The 12,748-nt window shown below is 37.0% G+C and overlaps 2 protein-coding genes across 10 annotated transcripts in view; one reads left to right on the top strand and one right to left on the bottom strand.

Annotated features, from left to right (window-relative positions):
* The window catches only part of LOC120422320 (diuretic hormone receptor-like), a 185,981-nt gene that overhangs the window by 38,462 nt on the left and 134,771 nt on the right, over positions 1–12,748 (bottom strand). For 6 of the 9 annotated variants that reach the window (XM_039585710.2, XM_052709810.1, XM_052709808.1 and 3 more), the window contains 2 exons: positions 8,254–8,381; positions 560–622 (listed from right to left, as the gene is read on the bottom strand). In XM_039585710.2, the coding sequence (XP_039441644.1) occupies positions 560–622; positions 8,254–8,381 (191 nt within the window). Of the gene's footprint in view, positions 1–559; positions 623–3,943; positions 4,073–8,253; positions 8,382–12,748 lie in introns of those variants that run through there. The other 3 variants (XR_008212426.1, XR_008212427.1, XM_039585711.2) reach the window with 3 other exon arrangements.
* Positions 8,781–9,557, top strand: LOC120422322 (S-phase kinase-associated protein 1-like). Its single transcript, XM_039585714.2, has 2 exons — positions 8,781–9,320; positions 9,400–9,557. Exons 1-2 carry the CDS (start codon positions 8,833–8,835, stop codon positions 9,425–9,427), a joined length of 516 nt encoding a protein of 171 aa, XP_039441648.1. The 5' UTR covers positions 8,781–8,832; the 3' UTR covers positions 9,428–9,557.

The raw sequence follows: 12,748 nt of genomic DNA on the forward strand, positions 1-12,748 counted from the left end.
TCACTTTTCCTCGGCAATTCCCTAGTTTCCATTGCTCTTGTCATGCAATTCCCAGTAACAGTTACTGCAGTTGTTGTTGGCCTCTGGCAAGGGATAAACCTTTCCGGAACACACTCACACGGAGACAAGTACACTCAACCTCTCCAGTTCAGGATCCTAATTAAGTTAGTAGCGATAAAGTCGATTTGTCGTTTCGCCATTTCCTTCCCCCCCAGGGAAACGAGGCAAAACTTCTGGCTAGGAAATTGACGTTGGATTACGTTTTCCCCTCTGCCTTGTCAACCTCCTTGTTGATTGATGACCAATCGCTCTAACGCAGTGAAGTATTGAACCGCGCAATTCCTTAGCTGATTGACGATCCGAAACCCCGTAATTAGACGGAAAACTCAATTTTAAAGTGGCATGCCGTGTGTGAGCAGCTTTTGCAGTGCAAGACGGATTGCATGGCACAAATTCAATTTTCCACCAGCAAGCAAAAGTCATGCAATATTGATGTGCTTTGCCAAGTTGGTTCTAATGTGATATGCTCACGGTTCTTAAGGGGAGGGACGCCACTTACCGGAAGCTTTCGGTTCTGGAGCGAGGCGAGCATTCCTTCGAGAGGCCGGAGTTGGTGAACCTGCTGGAAAATCGAGAGAGAGAGGGGAAGAAATGTGTGTTTTCTGTTAGTCAACATGATGCGGGCGGAAAATGTTCTGACATGAAGTGTTTCTTTGTGTGGGTGTGTGTTTGAGGGGATGCAGTTGGATTTTTTTTGCTGCAATTTTCCCATACTCCTTAAGAGTCACTTGTTTGGTGTGCACTGGTGCGGTTCAGATATCAAAAAGTTGTAGCTTCTTTTGGGAATTTGGTGAAGCTCTGGGAAATGTGCTTTATATATTTTTATTTTTTTATATTTCTACATTTCGTCTGTCAGAGACCTGCCAACGGTTGCCGGAAAGTATTTCTGGGAAATCATCCTCAGAGCAGGACGAGAACGACTTCAATATGTGACGGTTTGTGCTCTGAATTGTGTAATTTTATATAGTTTCAATGTTGATTTTTTTTTTTCCTTCCGGTAGCCGGAGGAAGATTTTTTGCAAACGATTTAATATTTGGAAAGATAAAAAATAAGTTGATGGAAAACAAATATTACGAAAAACTCAAGAAGTTTGAATCAAAATTGTGAAAAGGAATGGCAATAGGGTAATTCTCTACCAACTCACACGAAATCGGGAAAAGTTGCCCCGACCCCTCTTCGATTTGCGTGAAACTTTGTTTTTAGAGGTAACTTTTGTCCCTGATCACTAATCCGAGGTCCGTTTTTTGATATCTCGTGACGGAGGGGCGGTACGACCCCTTCCATTTTTGAACATGCGAAAAAAGAGGTGTTTTTCAATAATTTGCAGCCTGAAACGGTGATGAGATAGAAATTTGGTGTCAAAGGGACTTTTATGTAAAATTAGACGCCCGATTTGATGGCGTACTCAAAATTCCGAAAAAAAGTTTTTTTCATTGAAAAAAACACTAAAAAAGTTTTAAAAACTCTGCCATTTTCCGTTACTTGACTGTAAAATTTTTTGGAACATGTCATTTTAAGAGAAATTTAATGTTCTTTTTGAATTCACATTGACCCAGAAGGGTCATTTTTTAATTTAGAACAAAATTTTTCATTTTAAAGTTTCGTGTTTTTTCTAACTTTGCAGGGTTATTTTTTAGAGTGTAACAATGTTTTACAAAGTTGTAGAGCAGACAATTACAAAAATTTTGATGTATAAACATAAGGGGTTTGCTTATAAACATCACGAGTTATCGCGATTTTACGAAAAAAAGTTTTGAAAAAGTTGGTCGTCGTTGACCATGGTTGACCCGCGACAGCCACGGACTACGAAACAAAGAGAAACGCAAAAAGTAACTTTTTCAAAACTTTTTTTCGTAAAATCGCGATAACTCGTGATGTTTATAAGCAAACCCCTTATGTTTACATATCAAAATTTTTGTAATTGTATGCTCTACAACTTTGTAGAACATTATTACACATTTAAAACTAACCCTGTAAAGTCAGAAAAAACACGAAATTTTAAAATGAAAAATTTTGTTCTAAATGAAAAAATGACCCTTCTGGGTCAAGGTTGATTCGAAAAGTACATTAAATTTCCCTTAAAATGACATGTTCCAAAAAAAAATACAGTTAAGTAACAGAAAATGACAGAGTTTTCAAAACTTTTTTGGTGTTTTTTTCAATGAAAAAAACATTTTTTCGGAATTCTGAGTACGCCATCAAATCGGGCGTCTAATTTTACATAAAAGTCCTTTTGACATCAAATTTCTATCTCATCACTGTTTAGGCTGCAAATTATTGAAAAACACCTCTATTTTCGCATGTTCAAAAATTGAAGGGGTCGTACCGCCCCTCCGTCACGAGATATCAAAAAACGGACCTCGGATTCGTGATCAGGGACAAAAGTTACCCCTTAGGACAAAGTTTCACGCAAATCGAAGAGGGGTCGGGGCAATGGCTGTGTGAGTTGGCGGAGAATTACCCAATAATAATAAAGAAAGAAATGAAGAGACGAAGAGAGAAGAGATGAAGAGATAAAGAGATGAAAAGATGAAGAGATGAAGAGATGAAAAGATGCAGAGATGCAGAGACGAAGAGATGAAGAGATGAAGAGATGAAGAGATGAAGAGATGAAGAGATGAAGAGATGAAGAGATGAAGAGATGAAGAGATGAAGAGATGAAGAGATGAAGAGATGAAGAGATGAAGAGATGAAGAGATGAAGAGATGAAGAGATGAAGAGATGAAGAGATGAAGAGATGAAGAGATGAAGAGATGAAGAGATGAAGAGATGAAGAGATGAAGAGATGAAGAGATGAAGATATGAAGAGATGAAGAGATGAAAAGATGAAGACATGAAGGGATTAAGAGATTAATTCATATAGTCTATAAATAATGCAATCAAAAATCTAATAACAATTTCTCAACTTAGATTTTTCCGTGTAGCCAGACTTCCTCCCAGACTCAAACTTGAGTATTTGCATTTAATTTAAGTCCACACAATTTCTCAACCGGAAAATATAAGAAAAACAAACCATTCCCAAGAATATACTTTTGGCCTAGTCCTGTTAAAGCTCTTCCCCCTGCAAGTCGTCAGCCGGCAGGCAACTTCATCATGTTTATGCAAATGTGCATGCTATATTAGTGCCAGTGAAAAATGAAGTGCAACCAGCAGGGGGGCAGGCACATCTTGCACTCTTGCTACATGTATTGTTGTGCAAAAGAGGACGAAAAAATAAGCATAATTCCGTATGACGCATAAAAAGAAAAACACTCTTGGAGCTTTTGCGTGTGTGGGGAAAGCTTGCGAGGGAAAATGGCACTGCACTAAGGCTTTGTGTGCAGCTGGGAATGCAAATAAAGGCCGTGTTCATTGTTGCACCCACGTTGACCTGTTTCTCAGGGTCGTCGGAAGGGGTCAGTTTTTTTTGTTTCCGGGTAAGAATTTTTTTTCATAATATAAGGCAAATGAACACCCCAATTTTTGTTTATTATACTCATGGTTTAGACTGTTTACTTTGGATTTATAATTATCGTTGAACCTGAAGTTCAACAACTCGACGTTTTTGTAGTTGATGTAAAAAAGTACCTAATAAATTCGTTTTGGGCTGGAATTACTCTAGACCAGTTATAATATTTAACCTAGATTTCGGATCATATTACAGCAGGAGAAGAGAAGGATCTTGCTGGGCTATAGAGCATGCGGTACGTCTAAGCTAGAGGTGCTACGAAAGGTCAGTGTAGTTTAGTGTGTATGTACATTAGTGCAGCTTAATTAGTGTAAAATAATTTTGATTAGTGATTGATTATGGTAGCCAAGAGTGTATAGTGTAGAAGGGGAACAGCAACTATCAGCAAAACAAAACTTGACCTGAATACCAATTTCAGGACAATCCAGACTTACCACATGCTCTGAACAACATCCCTCTCTTTCTTTTTGTTTTTGTGTGATTGTGAGTTCTTGTTTTAAACTGTACATTCGACAGTGGTCGTACAGGTAACAAAACCATCAGGATTTTCAAAACTTAAACACCTGAAAAAATATCGAAACAAAAAGATAAATCAATTATTTTAAGCAAAAACCCTCTAAACTTCTAACAAACGACAATTGTTTTTCTCTCAGACGTGTCATTTCTAGCTAGAATAATTGCTCCCAACGCGACACAAGCAACTCGATGCAAATGCCACAAAAGCAGAGTCATTATCGGAAAACACGTCCCAGCGAACAGCGAACGAGCAGTGAAACGATAAAAAACGGTCATCCTGGGATTGTTATTTAGCGATATTTCCCAACCCTAGCCCCAACTCTCCGTCACAAAAACGCGTTAAAAGGACTGCAAAACAAGTCCAGACACGAAAGGATTTATGCCCCGATCGTGGAACACAAGAGAGAATTGTTTCTTATTACGGACGCTCACACAGGACAGACTTCCTGGCACGTCCCGTCTTCGTCGTCCCGGGTGAAGTTAGCGTCCCGTTAATCGAAGCTGGAAAGCCATAATCACTTCCCGTGGGACTTGGAGTACGGAGAATTAGTCGAATTTATGACGGTGGGAAATGTTGGAACGAGAGGAATTTAAAATTGATTTTTTTTAAACTTGGTTTGTCTTATCATAAATGTTTCCATTTCAATTTAAATCAAGTTAGGGAAACAAGGTTAATGTAAATGTTGAAAGTTAGTATATTTGTTATATGCAGAATAAAGCCGTAAATTTAAAAAAAGATTTAAAGTTCAATGTTTATCCGCGATTAGAAGCCAAACCAGTAGGATCTAAATCAAAAATGCTCCGATTTGGCTCAAATTTGGCATGCAAGTTCCCAAGCCAAAATATTTATACCTACCGTAAACTGGGGTCAATCGGGATACATGGGTCGAATTGGGACAGCAGTTTTAACCATGTTGGAGCACAATATTTTGATTTTTCTGGTTGGTTTCGGTTAGAACAGACTCAGGCCAACAAAATGTGTACATCCATTTCCAAATTTAAAAGCTTTAAGTGCTCTAAAAACTGCTGTCCCTATTCAGACTGTAGTCCCGATTCACCCCAGATTACGGTATTATTTGTTGATGATTTTGTTTTTTGTTTCACGTGTAAGGTAGTAGAATATGGAACTTTTTTCAAAACCTCGCTTCACAAGCTAAATATTGTTCCTTGAGTTGTTCTAAGACACTGGGTCTGCTACTTCCATCCAAATATTCACAAAAGTGAGATTCTCATTAGAAATTTAATGCTCTACATCTGTGTAGAATATATCAAAGCTCTAAAACTCGATCTTATCTTAATAGTTATTAACGTTTTAAAAAAATCATTTTTGCAAGGATTTTTTTGCTAGCTTTAGGCTCGGGTATCAAAAGGTTAATCTCAACAAATTTCGCTCAAAATTGATACAGATGCTTAAAATAAAAAAAAAAACGATTTTCGCTTGTGGAGCATGGGGCTATTTTTTCCGAGCACCCTAGTAAGGTAGTCCCAGCTGGTGGTAAAAAAAATGCGTTTTCGTCATTTTACCATAAAACTTGTTTTTCAAATCCGATAGTTGAGTATATTGTTTAATTATTTCTCAGGATGTAAATAATTGAAACGTTGAGTGAAAATAGAAGTGCAATCAACTGAATACAAATGCATTTTCCTGCATTTATTGTCACTTTTAGCACGCTTGGGTTCGTTATTTATGCTTAAGTTTTTATGCTTAATATATAATTTAATATACAAATTTCAGATGGTAGGTTGTTCAACAAAAGGTTTTATATGATATTGTAGCTTTTTTCACGCGCCGTGACATTCCCGTGAAATTTTGTGTTTTTGGATAGGTGTCCCCATGATAAATGCATTTTTTTAGCGTGAAAAATCACTAAGCCTACTGATTTTTTCCCCAAATAATAGTGCAAAGTCCTTGAGTGGCCATCCCAGTACACGTTTTCGAATACAGTCGACTCTCTGGTTGTCAATATCCAAGGGACCGTCGAGGAAGAGAAGCATCAGTTTACAGAACGATGCAAATGAAGACTCGATTGAAATTTATTTTTCTTGATAACCAGCTATGGGGAGAATCATGGCAACGTCCAGCAAACAAAAACAAACAAATGTCAAACACCCTTCAAAGCTTCGTTTCTCAACGAAAAATGTCTTTGCAAGCCATGAGAAAGTGAAAATATTGACAACCGGAAGAGTTTTCTAAAGCAAAAAATATCCAAGGGACCGTCGAGGAAGAGATCCTTTAAGCAAGAGAAAATATCGAGGAATGAAGAGAATCAAAGTATGCAGTTTGAAGGGACTGAAGAATTCATCGGTACATGGAGCAATATTGATATCGAGAAGATCGACAGCCAGAGAGTCGACTGTAATAATCGTGAGATATGAATGAATTTACGAAAAAAAAGTGTTTCATGTATTTTTTCCGATTTGCTGTCTTTTTTCAATTTTCAAACAGTAAGACTGTAAGCGCTATATTTGAACAAAAATCAAAGTAAATGTTGTACATTGTACAGTAGGATGGCTCGAGATGGTCGATTTTTCAGAACATGTTTTTTGATTGATTGCGTCCACACTTTGCGCATTGCATTTAAATTTTGTATGGGAATTAGTATGGATTTTTTTTACGTTTCGATTTTTATCATTTTTATTTTCCACTAAACTTTTTAAACCAACACAATAGCGTTAAAATTTAGAAAATTCTCTAAAACTATCCCGAAGAAAGTATTGTGCTATCTTGCTCCTAGCAAAACACACATTTTACATAAAGTTTTAAAAACATTTGCAACGGCCTAAGTAAAAAAAATAAGTTCAATTTTCGAAAAATGTTGAATCTTTTGCTATTTTTAAATGTTCTTTAAAGCAAAAGCACCCCTGGATAAAAAATGAGCGAATTTTTGGTTAGAATTTCAATGTTAAAAATTAAAACGGAAAAAAATCAGCTATGATGAAATTTTCGACCCAAATTTTACAATAGTTTCATATTTAATAATTGAAAATTGAACCAATAGTTTCCGAGATATCGTCAGTTGAGGTTTGATTGGTTGACTTTGAGAATTACCAATTTTTCACAAATGTTATACTGAAATTTGATAAATAATTTTCCATTCAAAAATGACTTTTTAATTATGTACGATATTTTGCTTTATCTGATTTTGAAAAAAAATATCATAAAATTTCTAATATTTAGAATTATGCATTACGAGAGTTTTTTAGTGATAAGAAGTAAAACAAAGAATCGAGAATTTTTTGTGCAACCATTATTTTGTGAACATTTTTGATCATAGCCTACAAATTTTCCGAAGACAACAATTCGATCGAAGTTAAACAAGCAAGCAGGCAACATTCAATGGAGACTTTTATGGACACACTAATGATGCAATATGGCTTCTCTTGACATATAAAATACAAAAAAAAAATCAAAGTTGAACCCAAATAAAATTTCAAAATTTAAAGTCTCGAAAATTTTTAAGAAGTTCTAGAGAAGTTTACAGGATTTGTTCTTGGAACGTAATTCATTCAGCAAAATTCCTTCAAACAGAATTCATCTTCATTGATTAGATTCAAATAAATTGTCAAAACCGTAAAAATCACTTATGCCCAATCAAAACCTTTATCCCCAATGAAACCCCAACTGACGATAATGAAGAAAAAAAATGCCGTGATTTGTTGTTGAATCTCTCAAATTTAAATTTTACACATCATAACTTATTACTCTCTTTCCCAAGGGGGCGTTCCAGCGTGCAATGAAAAATTTAATAAAGCCCGTCCGATTCCACACACTTCAATTACTCATTCTTAATGGGCGGGCGATAAATTTTAACGCTGGTCAGCTGAGTGGGCACCAAGCCCCTTGGACTGGCCACTTCATCACGTGGAATCTTCTACCTACACTCTGATTGAAAACGGCTTAGGATTGGATTAAGTCTTACGAAGTTATGTTACAAATTGATTGAATATCTCTTGAGAATTACTCAAGTTTTATTCAGGAAAGTTTTGTTTTTAGGTGAATTTGTTGAATTTTTGGTTGATTTCTTATAAAAGTGTAAAGTACAGACTGACCAACCCAGGGAATTCCTCCTCCGTCCATAAATAAGGAAATATCGCTCGGAAATGGGAAAATTCCTGAGTTTAGTGTTGTTGCTGTTGTGCAGTCTCCCTCAAGCTAAACCCGCTTTTCTTTCCCACCACCAGCAGAGGGAGGCCCACCCTGAGGAGGTAATCTGTGCCACTTACTTACCGGCGGCTTCGCTGGCGGATCTGACCCAGCCGGATGTTTCGCTCGTCCCGCCAGCGCTCCAAACGGTGCCGCAGGGCCAGCCGGACCTCCGAGTTCAGGAAGCAGTAGAACAGCGATACCGAGAAGCCCTGTGGGTGGAGAAAAGAAAAGAAGAAACTTTAATTTATGCCCGCTTTTTTATTCTTCTCTGTTCATTGTGTTCAACGTTTTGATTAAGCCGGGAGGATTGAATGTTTTATTGCTGTAATTACCGAAAAGGAAGTGAGGTTCTTTGATTAGTCTGGGTTAATCATTTGTTTCAAGAGATATTTTGTTGGCTTTGTACAGATTTATCTCAAACATCATGACTTTCTTATGTGTCTATTTTTTCTTATGTCTACATTTTGAATCTTTACAAAGAGTTTCTTATTGGAATATTGTAACAATCATTATTAACGTAAAAGGGTAGAAGATATGAAATACTCGTACCTAAAATGCAAAACTTTTACCAAAACAAGATATTTAAAAGCCACTCAAGATTCTTCACCATCACAACTTCCAATCTAGTCACCACTGCTAAAGCTACAATCCCATCGCAAAATGTCCACCATCAAGCTGGAAACCTCGGACGGCGTCAAGTTCACCGTGAAAACCCAGGTGGCCAAGTGCAGCGGCACCATCCGGACCATGCTGGAGGACATCGGAATCAATCCCCAGGAAGGGGAGGCCATCCCGCTGTCGAACGTCCACTCGACGATCCTGCAAAAAATCCTCGTCTGGGCCGAGCACCACGTGGACGATCCGGAACCACCCCGGGACGATGCGGACGCCGCCAAACGAACCGACGACATCTGCTCCTGGGACGAGGACTTCCTCAAGGTGGACCAGCGGACACTGTTCGACGTGATGCTGGCGGCCAACTATCTGGACATGAAGCAGCTGATTGCGGTCTGCTGCAAAACGGTGGCCAACATGATCAAGGGCAAAACGGCCGACCAAATCCGGAGGACGTTCAACATCGAGAATGACTTCCCGCCCGGGGAGGAGGACAAAATCCGGCTGAGGAACCAGTTTTGCGAGGAACGAAGGTAGATGTCAATAAAACGAAATTTGTTTTACCAAAATTGAGCTGTTTTCAATTTTATCAAAAATGCCCTCATTCTTCAGCGCACAAACGATTAAAATCAGTTTGTGAGCAAAATTCGCCCAACCGAAAAATGACCTGGAAAATTGACTTGTTCGTTCGATTTTCGCGGCGTTCTGTGTTGTGATAAACATTTGCCAGGAGCGAGCTTTTCCCGTGTGGGCTTATGAATTGGGCTCGTGTACACAAATGGCATCGAGTTTCGATGGAAATCGTGCGAGCACAATCGTGTGGTGAAAATCGCTCTAGGAACGTGGTGAACAATTGAAGCCAAATTCAGATTTATAAAAAAAGGCAACTGAGCAACTCTCCAAAATCGATTTTTCGATTATTATTTGTTTTTTTTATTTGCCTTAAACTTTGTATGGGAATTCCCCATGACCAAAGGAGCCGTTTTGCAACCACTATCCAAGTTTGAAAATATTTTCATCGAAATATTCTTATGAAGTTGCCTAAGATATTTTGAAGATTTTACCTGTATCTGCTAAAGCTGTACCACAGGTAAAAAATGGAATTTACTTTTGAGTATTTTACAGTTGAGTATTTTACTTAATGAGTTTTTTTCCAATGTTAGTCTTGATTTTAAAATCAGTTCCTGAAATTTTAAACAAATGTTTATGATTTTGTTTTCCATTTTACAGGTAGCTCAGTAATCAGAGGTCCAATAATAAAATAAAAAAATCCAGATTTCAACCATTTGAAGCAAAAAGTAACAAAAAATGCATAATGCATTATTACAATTCAAAATATAAATAAATTTAAGAAAATAATTTTTTCTTTATATTTTATGTCTTTAAAAATTAAGAAGCTGCTTTTTTTCTGGTGTCATCTAGTATCCTTGGAAACGAACTTGATTTTCAATAAATGTGAATCGAAGATTTTTTATGAACTTTAATGTCGTCCCCTCCCCTTCAAAATTGGTCCGAAAAATCAAGGGGCAAAAAAAATATATTTTTTCAAAAGACTTCAAAATTTTCAGGAAAATAGAAGTTTTATCAACTGAAAACAATCTAAAACGCATTTTTCCTAATTGATAGGGTAGGTGATTTTTCGCGATTTCGCGGAAGCCACGTAATCCGTGAATTTTTTACCTGGCCGTGAAATTTAGTATATACCGTGAAATGCCGCGAAATTTTAAATAATTATTAGAAAATGATAATTAATTTCAAATTTCCAGATAAATTTCTTGACTCCGAAAAATTCTTATAGAATGTAAAAGAACGTTATTAAAAACTACATTAACCCTCTACAACCCAACCCCGCCTCTAGACGGGCTTCGATTTAAAAAATCGCCAAAAATCAAATTTTCAATCAATTTTTGATCTTCAAAAAGCATTGGAAAGAAGAACTTTTAAAATTTTGGAAAATTTTAGGGTTGGAAGTTTGACTTGTTTTATGTGACTTTGCCAATGTTTTTAAAAATGTAATTTTTTTAGGGGTCAACTTTGGCTGTGTTTTTTACTAACATTTCCTATATTTTAAGTAAAAAGAAGTATGCAGTAATTTTTCTAGTGCCCCAGACTATGCCTCTACGCATTTATTTACAATTTAAGTGATAATGGTTCCATTTTATAGCAGAAAATGTGAAAAACATGCAAAAAATTGAAAAAGTTACTGTAAAAACATGAAAAAATTAGATAGGCAAAATCTGAGTCGGGCGGAGAAGAATACACCTAGTTGTCAGTGTCAGCCACTTGCGAACTGTCAGTGAGAGCCGCCTTAAATTTTTGTTACTGTTCTTATTTGGTTAGAGCAGTATTGTATTTGTTAGCAAAATATATTTAAAAAAGTTTTTAAATTTGCAAATGTTTTTTCGGACTGAGACAATTTCGGCTAAAATAAAATAATTAACTTTATTTATTTTTCAATTTTTGCTTATTTTTGATAAGATTTAGTTTAAAATATATATTCATGAGATATATTTCCAATGTGACCATGAATCAATCAATGTTATACATCAATGTCTTACATACATGTGTTTAAACTAAGACTTATTAAGTTAGTAGTAGTTAGCCAATGTATTTAAATATATAAATCGTTCAATACAACCAGAGCTGTGGAGGAAGTGAAAAAAAATCTCTGGATGGAAATAGGAACAAAGCGGGAAAAAACGGCGAGCTGGAGGTTGACATGAATAGAAAGGAAGCGGAACGTTTTCTTTTTTTATGGAAAAAAAAATCATCGTACGTAAAATTTGCCTAAAAATTAAGATCGTTCAATTGGGTCCTAAAATGAAGCTTAGATTGCTGATATTATTGTTTACAGCGATAAAGCTTATTTTTTTGAGTACAATGACCCTTTGTACGACCACAAAGAGTTTGAAATGGATTTTTAAATCAATTTTGAAAAATTAACCCCGCGGTCCTTCTTGACAGAAAAGCTCCTACTTGACAACTCGTTCCAAGGGGACCATAGTAGAGATCCTAAATAGGGAGACTGGACGAAGTGAATTTGACGTACCCAAACAGACGCGAGTTTGACGTATCCAAACGAGCATTTGCCTTTACGCCCAGCAAAACTTATCAGTGTTGCCAAGCTCAAAACATACGTTGCCAGATCGATTTAGCAAGCTTAGACCAGTCTCCCTATTTAGGGTCTCTAGACCATAGTTGATCCATCGAAAAAATGTTGTCTTGTCAATATTTTTTTTGCATTAAAATGAAAAAAAAGTGATCAGAAATGGTTTTTAATCGTGTTTTTTACCGTTGTTCATAAAAATTGACATAGGGCTTTAGTACCCAATTTAAGATAAGCCACCGTTTTTCAAACAATCGCTCTGCAAAGCCGGCATCTCGGAAGAATGATCATGTCACAGCGAATTCACTTTACTTCCTCCAATGCTCGGGTTTTGCATTTTATTGCAACCAGAAAGGAAAATGACAGAAAACTAAGTCCGGCAGTACCGGCGCTCACGGCGGCATAGTTTCCTCCGCTGTCTGGTGCGGTTCCGGAAAAAAACAGAAGGATCGCCTTCGACAAGCAGGAAGCAGCAAACAAAATACTGGCCCCTCACGCCTGTGGAGTCACGAAGGAACAAGGCAAGGAGGTACTCTACAGTTCGGCTGAGCTGTGGAGGATCTTCAACGAGTTCAGCACCCAGTTGAAAAGCAGCAAACCCACCCAGATTAATTAAAAGTGATCGGTTTCATCACAGAGTAAGGCAGAGTCACTACTGCCATTCGATTTTTGGTTCCACTTTGTGGTACATCGCACGCCTGCTACCAGCAAACCTTATTGAGCCAAAAAATAAAACGACATTTCTTCGGACTGCTCGCTCTGTGTTACTCTGTGGTTTCATGTCCTGCAAGTATGGTGTGAAATGACCCTTGCTGTCATTAGTTGAAAAAAATATTTTCATTATTTTTTATGTCA

The sequence above is a fragment of the Culex pipiens genome, chromosome 3, assembly GCF_016801865.2.
Source record: "Culex pipiens pallens isolate TS chromosome 3, TS_CPP_V2, whole genome shotgun sequence".
Lineage (NCBI taxonomy): Eukaryota > Metazoa > Arthropoda > Insecta > Diptera > Culicidae > Culex > Culex pipiens.